Source organism: Myripristis murdjan, chromosome 10 (assembly GCF_902150065.1).
Source record: "Myripristis murdjan chromosome 10, fMyrMur1.1, whole genome shotgun sequence".
In the NCBI taxonomy this organism is placed as follows: Eukaryota; Metazoa; Chordata; class Actinopteri; order Holocentriformes; family Holocentridae; genus Myripristis; species Myripristis murdjan.
In genome coordinates this window covers 23438988-23455186 of record NC_043989.1, presented here as the reverse complement: position 1 = coordinate 23455186, position 16199 = coordinate 23438988, and the positions used below count along the sequence as shown (strand labels likewise).

General features: G+C 41.2%; 2 protein-coding genes across 2 annotated transcripts; both read left to right on the top strand.

The window, feature by feature from the left end:
• Positions 1-2819: 2819 nt before the first annotated feature.
• Positions 2820-7988, top strand: smtnl1 (smoothelin-like 1). The gene is made up of 7 exons (XM_030061639.1): positions 2820-2897; positions 4468-4738; positions 4883-5156; positions 5258-5372; positions 7002-7153; positions 7287-7521; positions 7980-7988. The coding sequence occupies exons 1-7, from the start codon at positions 2820-2822 to the stop codon at positions 7986-7988; spliced, it is 1134 nt and encodes a 377-aa protein (XP_029917499.1).
• Positions 7989-10499: 2511 nt separating this feature from the next.
• LOC115366038 (zinc finger protein 784-like) lies at positions 10500-15117 on the top strand. The gene is made up of 4 exons (XM_030061240.1): positions 10500-10936; positions 11683-11780; positions 11876-11951; positions 13472-15117. The coding sequence occupies exons 1-4, from the start codon at positions 10636-10638 to the stop codon at positions 14287-14289; spliced, it is 1293 nt and encodes a 430-aa protein (XP_029917100.1). The 5' UTR covers positions 10500-10635; the 3' UTR covers positions 14290-15117.
• Positions 15118-16199: the final 1082 nt, after the last annotated feature.

The following is a 16199-nucleotide window of genomic DNA, read 5'->3' as shown; positions in this document are numbered from 1 at the left end:
CTGTTGTGAGAAAGGTCTGTCTTAGGGAACAGTACCGACACATAATAAAAAAAAAACTCAAGCAAAAAAGCCTCCTGTACATAACTAAAAATAAATGGCAGCTTTTTCAGGCTTAATGGAAAGTAAAAATAAATGAAACATAAAACATACATGTAAAAATACAAAAAAATTCAGAAACTAATAATAACAAATCATCACGTCAGTTAGAATTCAGAACTGCAGTTTAGACTGGACAACCTGCATTACTAATGACAGAGGGACACCAACAATCGTGTGATGCAAATCATTTGTTCCATCTTGTCAGCTGTGTATAAAATGATATATGTATGTATGAGATGTATAAAAAAAAAAAAAATGACATCACAGCATGAAGCTGCCATTTTTATGCATTTGAGTTTAATGGTTCACACTTGAAACAACAGGAAAGAACAGTGCATTTAGTGTTAAAATCATGTTTTTCTACAAACAAGTGAAGAAGTCCACCAGTGAGATGACACACACACACACACACACACACACAATCACATAGGCCTGGCGAGGAAGACCCAATGGCATTAAGCACTTCACTCAAAATAAAGACAGGAATGTGTGATGATCCCTGAACGGTGGCAAAAATAACAACAGAGCTAATCACACAGCAGCTAATGCATGCTATCATTTGCCCCCTCCCTCCCTCACACAGACAGACACACACACACATACATACACAAAGTAATGCATGCCTCTGAGGCAGCAGACAGTTTAAATCATACATCACTACCCTCGCAGTAGCAATCCTAGACCCTCTCATTTATTAGCCTCCATGAGCCCACTGTTCCAGCCCATGAAACCACACGGTGCGACAGATGCACCTTTCAGGGAACCTCTATGACACAAAGATGAGGAGCCCACTGATAGACGTGCTCCACTGAGGGTGGGAGAGGGAGAGATACATAAGAAGGAGTTGACATATTTATAGCCCTCAAGACTTGGGAGAGGAGGGAGGAGAGGAGAGGGATGGAGGGGAGTGTGTGTGGGTGTGAGTGTGTTGGAGGAGGGGGAGGGCAGGGAAAGATAATGACAGGGAAGAAAGACAGGGGGGAATAAAGATAGCCATTTTATTTTTAAAACCATCTGTTTTGCGTTGAATGAGTAGATACACTGTTTAGCCACGGCAGCAAGTTAAGAAGTTGGGCTATTCAGATCAGCAGTGTGTGTGTGTGTGTGTGTGTGTGTGTGTGTGTGTGTGAGGGTAACGAATGGTCAAACAAAATCTGGACTCAGAAAAATTGCTGACACTAGTGTGTTCTGGGATGGTCGATGGCTAAGTGTCGCAACCTCTCCAAATCGTTAATAATAAATATAGAAAAAGTAAGACTTAACCACAGGACCCTCTTTCCCCATAATACTTAGAACTGTTTTCTGTCCTTCCTCTTTTGACAGAATCCAGAAGCAACAGAAAAAGAGAGGGAAAGAAAGTGTGTCTCAGAAAGAGAAATACCTCACATGATCTCCAGGCTCATCTGATGGCAAAAAATCCTCAACTCTCTCAAAAAAATGTTAGAATGTGAGCTGTGCCAACTGTCAAATCTTGCCTCATCTTTATTTTCCATTGAGAAACTGCTTTGCTGTGTTTTTGATGTCTTGCGTCTTTCACGTTGTAGCCACGTGTCCATATGCACACATTACCATACCCATTGGACTTGAGGAATATTGCCTCTGTAGAAATAAATAACCGTGTGCTCTGCATGGCACAGTGTTTGGACAGCTCATTAATACGAATGCTCCAGACTGTGTGTGCTGGGAAAGTGCCTAAAGGTCCTGCGATGAAGCTGACTGTGAGGAGGAAAGAGTAAGACACAGACAGAGACACAGACAGAGAAAGACAGGTAAAGGCAGAGATAGTCTGAGCCAAAGAGAGAGAGAGGAAACAACAAATGGGAGGAAGAAGAGACATGTAAAGTCATATTGACTGCCTCAGTGGTTACTGGTTTATTAATGGTGCACTGAAAGCCAGGGAGGGAAAAAACCAACCAAAGACAGACAAGCCCCAGAGGACTGAGGACCATTAAACGCTAAAGGCAGCAGTCAAGGTAAGCTTCCTCCCAGGCACCGAGAGGTTTATGTGTGATAGAGTTGAGTTGTTGCCATTCTCATTTAATGGAAAAGTCTCTTTGCTTCAGGGTTCATGCATTTTTAAAGTTTACTACTTTGGGACCCAGTTTGAATGAACTGAATCTCACCCTGGCACCCACAGATCTCAGTCAATATCAAGTAGTTCTTGCCCATATTCTAAGTTTGTTGGACTGCACGCACATGTCCACGTGTGTGTGTATGTATGTATGTATGTGTGTGTGTGTGTGTGTATAGCCATGGTTTCCACAGCAGACGCAGCTGTCCAGCCTGTTGGACTGCGCCTATGTCACTATTTCGGGACGGTGTGTTGTTCGAAAGGTCAGATAAAGTAGCTTGGAATCCTCACAAAGCAAAGAGGGGGTGCTGAAAGGCGGGTATTAACTAACACACACACACACACACACACACACACACACACACACACACACACACACACACACACACACATACATGGCAGCAATGACGGAGAGAGAGAGAGAGAGAGAGAGAGAGAGAGAGAGAAACACAACTTGTAGTAATGAGTAGCAGTGAGTGAAACACTACGCAAGGGCTTCAGTGAGAGGGCTTGACTTTTGTAGTGAATGAAAAGGTCCTGGTGCTTTAGTGTTAACAAAAAAGAAGGGGACACAACTGAAAATCAGTCTGATTAGACCTTTGATCCCGTGGATAGTTGGAGAAACAGACAAAAGACGCTTGTGAGGATCATGGACGAAGAATCGCCCAACCAGGAGCTCCCTGTGTCTGAGGAGACAACCAGTCAGACCGATGACAACAACAACCAGGTGTGTGTGTGTGTGTTTGCATGGATTTGTTAACAGTAAATTGCATAATAAAAGTTTTCCCACCTGCATAACCCGCAATGACTAATGTTTTTTTTTTTGTTTTTTTTTTGTATACTAAGAATATTTAGTGAGAGTATTTGTGGCCATGGCAGGTGTTGTGTTTGGTGCAAAGACAGGACAGGAGCAGTGGCTGTGGCTGTGTGTGAACTGAGCTACACCTGTTCACCAGCCTGGCGGAGGAATGTAACACATACAGACACACAAGTTGTGCATACTCATGCATGTATGCTCTCTCTCTCTCTCTCTCTCACACACACACACACACACACACAGTGCCCTATTCCCACTGATGAGTCACGACTGCAAGGCCTGACCTGGCGTGACTGTTCCTGAAGTGCACACGTCGATAAAAACACCAAATGTGGCAGGAATCATTGAACACTGATGTTATTAAATAGGATTAGAAATAATCTCTTATGTGAGATGAAGGTGTAGGCTATATTTTGTATTCATGAGATTTTAAATAATTGAAAGTTTCAATAAAAGCTCCAAAATAAAGGTATGTGCCTCACTCCAAAGTCAGTTCATGATCATATTTCTTCCTCAGATTCATTTATTTGTTCCCAGGAACCCAACATTATCTTGCCCATTTAGATAGTGCTAAAGATTTTATTGTTTGTTTGTTTTTATAAATTGGTTTATTGAAGGTGACCTGTATTTTAAAGGAATGCTCCAATGTTTTGAGCAAAATAGCCTTTTGCCAACTTGCCCACACTGAGACAAGATGTTCGATACCATTTTCACCTCTGTACGTCCTGTGGTTTAGCTCCTATGGGTAGCATTTAGTGTTAGCTTAGCATGAAGACTTGAAGTCTATGGGAGTTATTAGCCTAGCTTCCTCAAAGTGAAGAAATAAACTTTACAGCAAGTCTGAAGCTGTCTTATTTATTTGGTTATTTTAGGAAAAGTTAATTTGTGCTAGATTATCCTACACCTTCAGTGGTGCACAAATCACTGATAGATGGAAGGATAAATGTGTTATAGTCCCACCATCTAACTTCTCCTAAAACAACTCTCGTTCCAAGTTGCTAATTCCAAGATGTGTACATAGTCATACAGTGATGATATATAGATATAGATAGATTTAAAGAGTGGAGGTTCAGGTCTCACATGACATTCAGTGATACAGTGTGAGATTCTCCCTGGGGTCGAGCATGGTCACTAATCTTAGCACATCTTACATCATTTGCTGTTCAAACTCTGCTCATTTGTTTTTATATTTGATCATATTTAGATTACATTCAGTGAAATTTTAATTAGGGTAACAGGGAAACAATCGATCAATCAATTTAATCATCATCATGCCACAAAATTGCATGATTGGCCAATGTTTGACATTTAATAAAAGACCAATATTGTTAATACTGCTGACATGATGGCACATAAAGATAATACCCTAAGTTATTACAACAATAAATAACAGGCTTACATGGTAGGATTAAAGTGTGCATTGCTAGTAGTTTGTACTGATGCAATAACGAAACAACAGTTTCTGTTGCTTGTTGTTCAGACAGGGCCTGGGTCAGAGGAACCTGAAGCACCAAAAGCAGAGGCTTCAGTGGAGGAGAAGGAGGAAGGTCAGGAAACGAAGGGAGAGGAGACGGCCAGTGGGGATAAAGAACCAGAGCAAAGAGAAGAGGATGCCAGTGCCAAAGATACCAAGCCGGAGAAGACACCAAAGGATGGCAAAGGCGATGCTGAGGAGGCTGGAAAAAATAAGGACAAAGCATCCACTGATGCTGACATGAGAGACGCTGAAACGTTGGATAGCGAAAAAGAGGGTGAAGGGGAGAAAGAAGAGAAGAAAGATGCACAGGTAGAAGAAAAAAACAGTAGAGAAATTGAGAAAGAAGGAGAAGAGGTGAAAGAGGAAAGCAAAGAGAAAGAGGACAAAGTAGAAAAAAAGACAGAGGAGAGTAAAACAGAGGAGAAGAGGAAGGGAGATGAGAAGGAGAAAGCTGCAAAGGGGGCAGATAACAAAGATAATAAGAAAAAACAAAGCAAAGAAGCAGCCGGAGAGGGGAAGGACAAAGGGAAGAGCAAGGAGGTAGAAAAGCAAGGGAAGACCAAAAGAAAAAGTGGCCCAAATCCCTCTTCCTCAACACCTCTTGCTATGTCCCGTCCAAAGATGTCTGCGCGCTCTATCAGAGCATCCACTAAAAACGACATTATTGCCAAGTTCCAACAAGGAGCTCCTGAGTAAGTCATTGAAAAAACAAAACATGTTATACCTCAGATAGATTATATTCTATACTGTTGGGTTTCATGAGTAATATTGTGGAATATCGTCACGTTCTTAGGACACCGATACCCCGCAACTTCAAAGTTCAGAAGTCGTCCATGGCTATGGCTACTGGAGCATCGATCAAGCAGAAGATGCTTCAGTGGTGCCGTAACAAGACTCGCAACTATGAGGTGAGGGCATCACAGAATCCCTGTCTAACGCCTGACATCCATAGACGGGTGACAAATTAAAGGAAAACCCAACATAAGATATCTTAGTAAGGTATAAAAGAGAACTGACTGTCAAGCTGTAAAGTTTGCTGCAGTCACGGAGGGAGATCCCGAGGCACTCTTGAGTGTGAAAATGTAAATTCCTTTATTCAGAAGGGAGACCCAACGCGTTTCGATGAGTTACATCTTCATCGACACCCCTGATGAAGATGTAACTCATCGAAACGCGTTGGGTCTCCCTTCTGAATAAAGGAATTTACATTTTCACACTCAAGAGTGCCTCGGGATCTCCCTCCGTGACTGCAGCAAACTTTACAGCTTGACAGTCAGTTCTCTTTTATACCTTGCTTGTCGTTTTTTTCCCTTGAAGAGCACCAGAGTTCATCTATTCCACAGACTGAGCCCACTGCAGCATTCACCCCCACCCCCCCCCCTTTTTCTGCTATCTTAGTAAGGTGTTGGGCCAGCTCAAGCCACCAAAACATCTTAGATTCTCCAAGTCTTTGGAAGTCTAGTGGAGGGATGGAACACCATTCCTTCAAAAGGACATTCCCTCATTTGGTGTTTTGATGATGGTGGTGGTGACTGTAAAGGCCACAGCAAATGATTTACATCATTTCCATCCTCATCAAACCGTTCAGTGAGCCCTTGTGCCCTGTAGATGGAGGCGTTGTCATCCTGGAATAGACCACTCCCATCAGGAAAAAAATATTTCGTCAAAAGATAAAGGGGATTCACTCAGAATAACTTTGTATTCATTTGCAGGGGGCCTTCCCTAAAATGCCCCCCCACAGCATAAGAGAGCCAGCGGACCCCCTCACTGAAGGAGTCCAGCATTCAGACCTGTAGTGTTCTCGTGTCCAGAATATGGTGAAGGATGACTCATCTGCCCACATCACCTTTTTTGCTTTTTGTTGCACCACTGAACTCTCAAATAAGTGTCTGTCTTTGTAATGAGAGCTTTACTATATTAGCCCGACTATAATATCCTTCTTGATGTGCAGTGTCTTTTGGAGGAAGGGTGCTCCATCTCTCCAGTAGAGTTGAAGCTGTGGCAATTTGTGATGGCCTAATACCTTACTAAGACTAAATAAATAAATAAATGAATAAATAAATGAATAAATGAATGAATAAAATACCCAGTGCACAGCAACACTTCTCTCCTGGAGGCAAGCTGGTGCAGATTAAACTCAGTGAACCAAAAGGCATCCCAGTGCACACCAGGATACTAGGATTGACATCATTTTATTTAAAAATCTCCCGATAAGCAAATCTGATGAAGAATCGTGTGAAATGTGTAGTTTGCTCCTTGTAGTTTTAATGCAATTTACCAATGAAACAGTGTCAATCTTAGTGTCCTGGTGTGCGCAGGAATACTCTTTTGGTTTCACATTTCTTTGACACTTTATGTTGGCTTTCTCTTTCATTTGTCAGCTGTCTATACCTCCTCACAATGTAATGTCCAGACCTGTTCCCTAGATTTGGAACCAGTCTTTAACCAATAAGATAAACAGGACTGGGTGCAGACGTGTCTCACTCTCTGCATTGCTTCGGTTCATATTGTCATGTTCTTACCTTATACTCTATCAGGGTGTCAACATAGAGAACTTCTCATCATCTTGGTGCGATGGATTGGCCTTCTGTGCCCTGATCCATCGTTTCTTCCCCGATGCCTTCGACTACTCCTCCCTGAGTCCAGAGGAGAGGGAGAAGAACTTCACCCTGGCCTTCAAATCTGCAGAGTAAGAGCACCTGCTTCTTTCTCTTTCACTAACTCATTTGCTGGACTTTGTGCATATGACTAATGTCACTAATTCCTCTTCTCTTTCTTTTGTGCCCCTCCCACCCTGCTCCATTTCCTCACTTCTCTTGCAGGTCCCTGGCTGACTGCTGCCCCCTTCTGGAGGTGTCTGATATGATCATGATGGGTAACCACCCGGATCCCATGTGTGTGTTCACCTACGTCCAGTCCCTCTGTCAGAGCCTTTCCAAAATAGAGAAAGAGAGGAAGGATAAAGAAAAGGAGGAGAAAGAAAAAGCTGCAAAGGAGGGAGGAGAGGATGGAGACAAAGCGGCAGAGGAGCGACAGATGGAGAAGGACGAGGGAGAGGCTGCTGCTGAGAACAGGATGGGAGATAACCATGAGGAGAAAGAGGGAGAAAATGCTGCTGAGGCTGAGAGAGAGGGAACAGGGGCGGAGGAAGAGGTACTAATGAGTGCTGGGATGGAGGAGGATGGAGAGAATGAGCAGAGGGAAGGAGATGGAGGGGTGGCAGTCGGAGCGGAGGCCTAGAAAGGAGGTGGCAGCAAACAAAAGACTGAAAAGACCAAAAGGAAAGGGCTGTTTATGAGTTACCACAATGAGTAAGTCTTATAGTTTGGTATTAGTGTGGAATTATGGGTACAACATAAGAGTGTGGTAAAACAGGTCAACCATATTCAAATGCTGTCTATGTAAAGTTAACATATGAGCTCAGATTTTCATGTGTGCACTATATTTTGTAAAAATAAAAAAATTGGAAGTGTGCCTATTATGCTGTGATTGCCACTGTTGTGTTGCTGTATAAGGCTGTTTGAGCCCATGGAACAGAAATGTATGATTATTACATTTGTTGTGTATTCATAGAGGATAATAAACAAAGTCACGATGTGATGTATGTGTGACATGTACATCAGTAATTTCATGAGTTTGTGAAGGCCCACAACTCACAGGCCAATGCTGGAAACATGAAATATGACAACAATGTGATAATGAACAGGATCATTTTTATTTGTCTGCATGTTTGAGAGTCAGAGAGGACAAGAGAGAGGAAGAGAGAGAAAGAGAGAGGAAGAGAAAGAGAGGGAGAGAGAGAAAGAGAGAGAGAGAGAGAAAGAGAGAGAGAGAGAGAGAAAGAGAGAGAGAGTGTTTAATTTAGAATACATCATAAATTTTTTGGAAAGGATACAAATCATATGTTTAACCCCCCTTGTTCAAATTTACAAACATCTTTCATGTTTGTACTTGGTTTCTTTTTTGACAACGTAAATAGCCATTTAAATAAAACATAACCCCCCCTCCCACCCCCACTTATACATCCAGTATTCCTATTACACAACTATGGAAAAATATGCAAATCACCATAAAATCTCACTGATTGACCTAAAACTGGAAAGAAATATTAATTTTTGGTGTTTTAATGGCTTTATATTATTTCTAAGTACAGATTTTTGTTATTTATAACCGATGCATTACAAAGTGTATACAGGTCATTGAAAACATATCATGTGAATTTCATGTTTACTCGTAGTACCCATTACATTAGGAAAACTCATTGAATATGAAGCAAAAAAAAAAAAAAAAAAAAAAAAAAAGATGTTAATCATTTATTTAGAGACGTTAAACACTGGCTGGGATCAAATTGACCCCAAACATAATAGGAGGATTCCTGCTGTTTTATTGCATGAATTAATGCAGGGTGTAACATGACTCCCTGTTGCTCACCATTAACAAATGATCAATTAACCATGACTTTATGGGATTAGATAAAACTTAATCAATCATCAGTTAAGGGACGTTAAAACATCACTGCTTTAAAACATCACCAGTCATGCATTAGTTGGAGATTATTTAAGCATATGATGTGTAGTAATATTGCAAAGTATTTAAAAAATTGTATGAATAACAAAAAACTGCTAACATGAAAATAATGTCACTGAGGAATATAATTCTCTCTAGCTGCTTCAGACTTTATAGTCCAGTCATTTTATGAAAAAACCTAGGACAAATTGCAAGAGAAGCAAACTCAACTGATTTTGTATCCTCAGTTTGTCCTGAGTGAGGGAAAAAAAAGTCCCAAGGAATCCCATTGGTGGAAAGTTTTGAAAATCACCTATTTATGGCCACATATTACCAAAAAACACTGTTTTTAACACACGGGAAAGGGGTTCAAAATTTTACTTTCAGATATCACTATAAAAATTCACAAGATGATTACACACACAAAGACAAGAAAAAAAGTCAATTACAAGTTCTTTGAATTATTCAGTTTACACATGCATATCACACATTATCTGATTTGATATGCGCTAATAAGGAATATAAGGAATAAATGCCAGAACAAATATTTAAACAGTGAATTACAAGGTTACTATATATATAGTAACCTTTTAATTCACTGTTATATAGTAACATTTTCATTCAAGGTTACTATATATATAGTAACCTTTTAATTCACTGTTTAAATGTCTCTTCTGGCATTTATTCCTTATATTCCTTATTAGCGCATATCAAATCAGATAATGTGTGATATGCATGTGTAAACTGAATAATTCAAAGAACTTGTAATTGACTTTTTTTCTTGTCTTTGTGTGTGTAATCAACTTGTGAATTTTTATAGTGATATCTGAAAGTAAAATTTGGAACCCCTTTCCCCTGTGTGTTAAAAACAGTGTTTTTTGGTAATATGTGGTCATAAGTAGGTGATTTTCAAAACTTTCCACCAATGGGATTCCTTGGGACTTTTTTTCCCTCACTCAGGACAAACTGAGGATACAAAATCAGTTGAGTTTGCTTCTCTTGCAATTTGTCCTAGGTTGACCCCAATTTTGGCCTAAAATTACTGGACTATTATACATTAGGCTTTGATTCAAATTCCAATGAATACAATGAACACAACACTTCAGCAGTTTCTGTACCGATTCACTGGATTATTTTTGTCCTTTTAAAATGTATTTTAGTTTACCTTATTTTCCGGTCACGTGTACATAGTAACAACAATTTGACCATACAGCTCTTAAATTTCATACATGATATTAGATTAAAAATATATATATCCAATCAGTCATAATATTCTCTGACCGAAAACAAACAATTACCTTAAGGCTACTCAACTCAAAAGGCGACGCAACAAAACAAATAAGGTACGAAGCACAGTGTCAAACATAAGGGCAGATAAACAAAAAAAAAAGTCATCAACACTTATTTTTTTGTTACTTTTCAGTGTTAGTCACGTTATTCATACGTTTATTCTTGAAACTTTAACAGCGACTGTGACCACAGTAAATACGACGCAACTTCAACCAAGAAATTGCAATGTCTCCGCTTTCCAGGGATTACGGTAATCGATGTTCTGCCACCGGAAAGGCCATTGTGTGTACAGTCGCCCCTTTTGTAAGCTAGCTATCCTACCGATTGTATCGCGCTGTTTTCCTCCATTATTCCCACCGGCAGCAAAGCGAAAACATGTCGACGGACATGCCGGCGACCAGCCTGACCCTGGAGGCGCAGCTGCTGTCAATAATGGACGTCCTGGCGAAGGCGGCGGTGGCCGAAATCAGCCAACTGTTCTCGGAGAGCTCGGCGGCGCTGCGCCTGCAGATCTCGCAGAGCCTGAAGGAAAACGAAGCCCTGAGGATGAGGATGAAGGTGATGAGGAGTGAGTTGTTTTCGCTGAGGCTCCAGACCAGGACGAATGCCTCTCGACCGGCCAGCCGCTTCTCTCTGGCCAGGGCGAGCGTCCCTAAACCGCGGACCAAATCACTAGGTAATGCTCCAACCCAGCGGAGCGCATTATAACACTGGGGTCAAGTAACGCCCTCCCAAGTATCCGGCTACACTGACACTGACACCACTGACTTGTTATTAACGGGGGGCTGCACGCTGCATTCAAGTGCAAGCTCTGACTTCCGGGCTCCAAAGTTACAAATAAAACTTATCACTCATGCATGTGCTTTTAAAAAGTAAATCATCAAGTTCCCTTGGTGGCTGATGTTTAAATATAACTCATGAATCAAGCAAAAGGGATACTTTGGTCGCAGAATGAAGACGGAAATGTAATTGAATTAATTTGTGTCATATGGAAATACTGTAAAAAAAAAAAAAAAAAAAAAGAAAATAAAAAGATCTAACACATGATTATATTTTGAAGTTGGGCTGGGCGATGTGGACATAATATCTTTGATAGAATACCTCTGTACTGATGTTGGGACGTTATTGCATTGATGGCTATTGGTACTTAACATATAAATTATTTACACACAAGATAACAAATGAACAGTTGTTTGTAAGGCTGATATGATAGCCAAGGTAGAGGCTTTTAAAACCTGGAAAAGACAGCACTGATGCCATTTTGCAATATTATAATATACAAAACCCAGACAATATCTAGTCTCATATCATGATATCAGTATAATTCTGATATATTGGCCAGCCCTAATGTGAAGGCCAGGTTACCTCTTTAACCATACAACCCAGCTCTTCATCCTCTGTCACTACTCTTCCTCACTTTAGTCCATGTAAAGCCAACAGTGGCCCAAAAGGCTGTGGAGGATGCTGCTGCTGTTACCATACCATCAGAGGACAAGACTTCCTCCACCAACACTGTGGAGGTGAGTAGAGTGCAGGCTTTACAGAACAGGTTACATGTTTTTGTACATAATGTTTTGTGTGCTCATGCATGTGTATTTTTGTCTCAACGTGTTAGTGTGCAGTAGTGGAGAGCCCAGATGTCATCTTGATCAAGGACGAGGATGACATTGGAGGATGCAGACCTGTTACAGGTGAGTAGTGTTGTTCATAATATTGATAATGTGATACTTGCCCCTAAATACCTCAGTCAAGGGTCAACCTGGAACATTCCTTAACCATGGACCTGCCAGAGCCTGTGAAGTTCAGGTTCTGCCTGTTGTTTCCTTTTCCACTGCACCAACCATGGAGGATAGGAGGTGCTCCAGGCTTAATATTTTTGTAATCTTACTTTATTTTTACTGTAGACTTTATTTTTTATTATAGATCAGAGTTTCTAACTGCTTAGTTGATATCCTGGTGAAAACAGTAAAACGTCAATTAAAAGCCAAGTCAGTTACATCAACAGAAGCATCGTGAAGCGTCAGACTGTTTAACTAACCTGTTTTGAAAGGTTATATCAGCCAGCTGCTGACCAGGACTTGCACCTGTTAGTACAGCTTGCAGTTTGCATTGTTTAACTCTGCATTGTGTTACTATTATTATGTTGTAATCAGAGCCCTGTGGGCAAAACTGGCCAAATAAACTCAAACATGAGTAAATGAATGAATGAATGAAAAGTAATAATCAGTCAAGACTAATTCAAAAGAATGGCAAACTTGGAAAAGGTGCGTATTTTCCTGAGAAGTTACTTTTTCATGTTACATCAGCTTTGTGTTATATTGTAGGGGAGAACACTTAAAAGCCATGGTTTATTTTCTCATGTTTTCCTTTTTATAACTTCATAGTCAAGCAGCCCAATATAAATAGCAGATACATTTTTTTTTTCAGACAAAATGTGGCAAATTCACATCTTTTTCATTTACATTTTTTTAAAATAATGAAATGTTAACTCACAGTAATTTGACTTTTAGCCAGTTAGTTTGGACCTGTAAGCCTGTATTTTTTTATTTTTTTATTTTTTTATTTTTTTATTTATTTTTATTATTATTATTCTAGTAATTTTACTCCTCTGACACCACACTTGTCGAGTAAATTTTGGTATCACAGCACCTGCTGGGCACTTACTTTCAAAGAGTAATTGAAGCTGAAACTCAAATCTCTGTGAAACCTGACATGTGATGGTGAAAATCAGGGGACTGGGCTGGACTAGTGGCAGGCGATGTCACATGCTGTGAAAGTGTGACAGGTGGTGACATCATCTGCCTCCAAAGACTCAGTATCCTCTGTTTTTATGATAAGATGTCAGGCTTCACAGACATTTGGTTTTGGGGTTTAGTTACGATCTAAGCCAGTGCTTTAGTTTCCTCGGTTGCCCTTGCTTCATTTGTCTCATATGGTAATGGGACACCATCAAACCTGATCGTGGCTGGTGAGAATGCACAGATCTTAGGTTTAGTGTCTAGGGTGAGTGTTTTGGGGCTGGCATGGGACTGGGGGGAATGTCTTGCTCAAGAGCTTGTCAGCAAGGCAGAGGCTTTCTGACACACCACTGATTAAATTTCAAGAAGTCTGTTTGCCTCTAGAACACAAATCAGCCAATGTTGCTTCACATGCAACCAACCTCATGTGACTAATATGTGATTCATGATATCACTGTTGTTGGTCATTGCAGAGGTTCAGGATGACTTTGGAAACAGCAGCACGCAGAGCAGCGTCGCCACAGAGACTCCAAATTTAGAAACCCCGGGTTCTTCCAGCATGACAGATGATAATGAAGGGTTGCGAATCGTGAGCGTCCATGGTCGAGGGGAGGGGCCTCTGGAGGGAGACGACAGCCTCTTCACTGCCTCTGAACTGCGGGCTCTCAGCTCGCTGTCGCCTGACCCCACCATCGGTCATGATGGTCTCCTGAGTTTCAGCAGTGGCACTAATGAGAGACCTCTGATGAGAGGGATACAGGATAACGACGTGGGGCTGGCGAGAAATGGTCACTTGGAGAGAAGCCAGCCCACCCAAATGGCTTCATCATCACTGACCCCTGTAGTGAAACCACCAGTGGGGGGTGATGGTAAAGGCATTCACCTGAGCCACGTCAGCCAGTTCCCTCAGCAGCAGAACCCCGTCTTCTCCCATGTCGCCAACAAATCCCTGGACTGTAGCTTCTGCGGGGAGCGCTTCCTCAGCCGCGAAGACCTGATCCTACACCGGGCAAGCCACACCGGGGAGTCACCCGTGCCCTGCGCCTTGTGTGGCAAGTCTTTTGTCAACAAGACCACACTGAGCATCCACATGCGCATCCACACCGGCGAGAAGCCGTACGCTTGCCTCCAGTGCGGCAAGCGCTTCACACAGAACGGCAGCCTGAAGATCCACCTGCGGACTCACTCTGGGGAGAAACCGTACACCTGCTCGCAGTGCACCGCCAGCTTCAACAACCCCAGCAACCTACGCAGGCACATGATCACACACACCAGCAACGGGGTGCTCTGACACCGCGGTCGGACAATGATGAAACGCCTTTAAGGGACATTGTTTCTCAGCAGTTTTTCATGACATGATAAATGGGTTTCCTCCCAGCGTCCTCATTATGTCCCTGGTGCATTGTTGTTTTGCCACTGCAGAATGAAATTATTATGAGGGAAAATGTGCTTTATAAATACCAGGCTAATATAGAATCCAACAGCTTCCTTGTAGAATCAATGGACGCTTGTGGTTTACGGTCAAGTTGGAGTTTATTCAGAGTCCTCAGTCACAATCTGAAATGGCTTTACAGGTCCTTAGTTTATAGAAGACAAAACAACACCCTCAGCCTGAACCCTCATAGTGGGCAAGAAAAAACTCTCCAGAAGCCAAAAGGGGAAAATGGAAAAGATGAAGGATTGCCCCTCCAGGCTGGCCAGAAGAGCAGTGGGTGGAAATGAGCAGTTATTAGCTCTAACTAGTTCAAATCAAATTTGAGATAGTAATTCGAAAGAGTAATTTGAAATAATAATTAGGTAACTTTCTGTCTTTTCAGTTCCACAATTGTATGAAAAAAAAAAAAAAAAAAAACAGTGATAGGAAAACAACCCACAAAAACTGAAAAGATTTAGTATTTTCTTGCCTGATGTGAGATCGAGGTGAAGAAAAACCGCCAGGGACAACAGTTTCATTGGGGAAATAAATTTTCAGTGCAACACCTGCACTACCACTTCAGGTTCTTGGAAAACAACTTTTAAGCAGTTTTCTGTTGAAACCGATGGATTGGGATTGCTTGTTCAGCTTTCTGTTTACTGTACCAATTTGTTGCCGCAAGGTTTGCCAATGAAGGTAGTGTGTTAAAAAAATGTCAAAAAAAAAGTAGAAAGAAAATGTCAGGCTGAAAGTGTTGATGTAAAAGTGTCTCTTTTAAAAGAATTTGAGTTGAATTGAGTAGTCTCACAGCAAGCAACTGATAGCAATAGACAGATTTATAGGCTCAGCCTCATACTTGTGATTGTCATTCTGACCACTGTTATTTGTCTGAAACAGATAATGTTTGGCTCACTGTATAGTTTGCTGTACACGCAGCATAATGGGGGGATATTTCTTTTCTTGCATCTCTCTCTCTGTTTTCTTTGTACGTTACAAAAGCAACCTACCTCCTGTCCTCTCTGTTGTAGTTTTGTTCTCTTTTTCACTTTTTTGTACGCCTTGGACAGTCTCAAACTAGGCAATAATCATTTTGTGGAGAATTTCCTCCACTGATTTATAGTCTGCAATTTTTAATGAATAAAATATGATTTTTTTCACTAACACATAACAAGTTTGATGTAATGAAGTCTTTCAACCTCCAATTCAGGGCTTTTGCAGTTTGGACCTCTAGAGTGCAGCATTGTTTTTGTTTGTGGTGATTACTGTGACACATGTCTGACTCATGAGCATTGCTGGGGACTCTTCAGGAAGCAAGGGGAAATTCCTTGCATTGTTCCTCTTTCCACTAACCCCACACTGATTTACTGTTTATGTTGAGTCCACTTCTTTGCCTTTAGGTTTCACTCAAATATTTGATTGAAACCAAAGTGTGCAGAGAGAATAACGGGAAATGCAAGGTATAAAGAGGTTTTAAAGAAAGACATTAATTGATGTCACTGTTTTATGTAAAATCAGATAAAATAAGAAAGAATATGTGAGGTTTGGCCGATGGGTAATCGTGGCAATGACCCCAAAATAGTTATGTGGTAACTCATGACACAGAAATCAAATGATTATGATGATGACGGACGCGGTCAGTGTAAAGGGAAACAAGTTGGAGCAAATCATAGTCACTAGTGTATCACGTTACTATTGAATGCCGTTAGATTTCCCACAGAAATGCCGCTTCCCTTAGGCTATTGTTCTGAGGCAATCAATTAAATGACATCAGGATTTGAGTGAGAGAG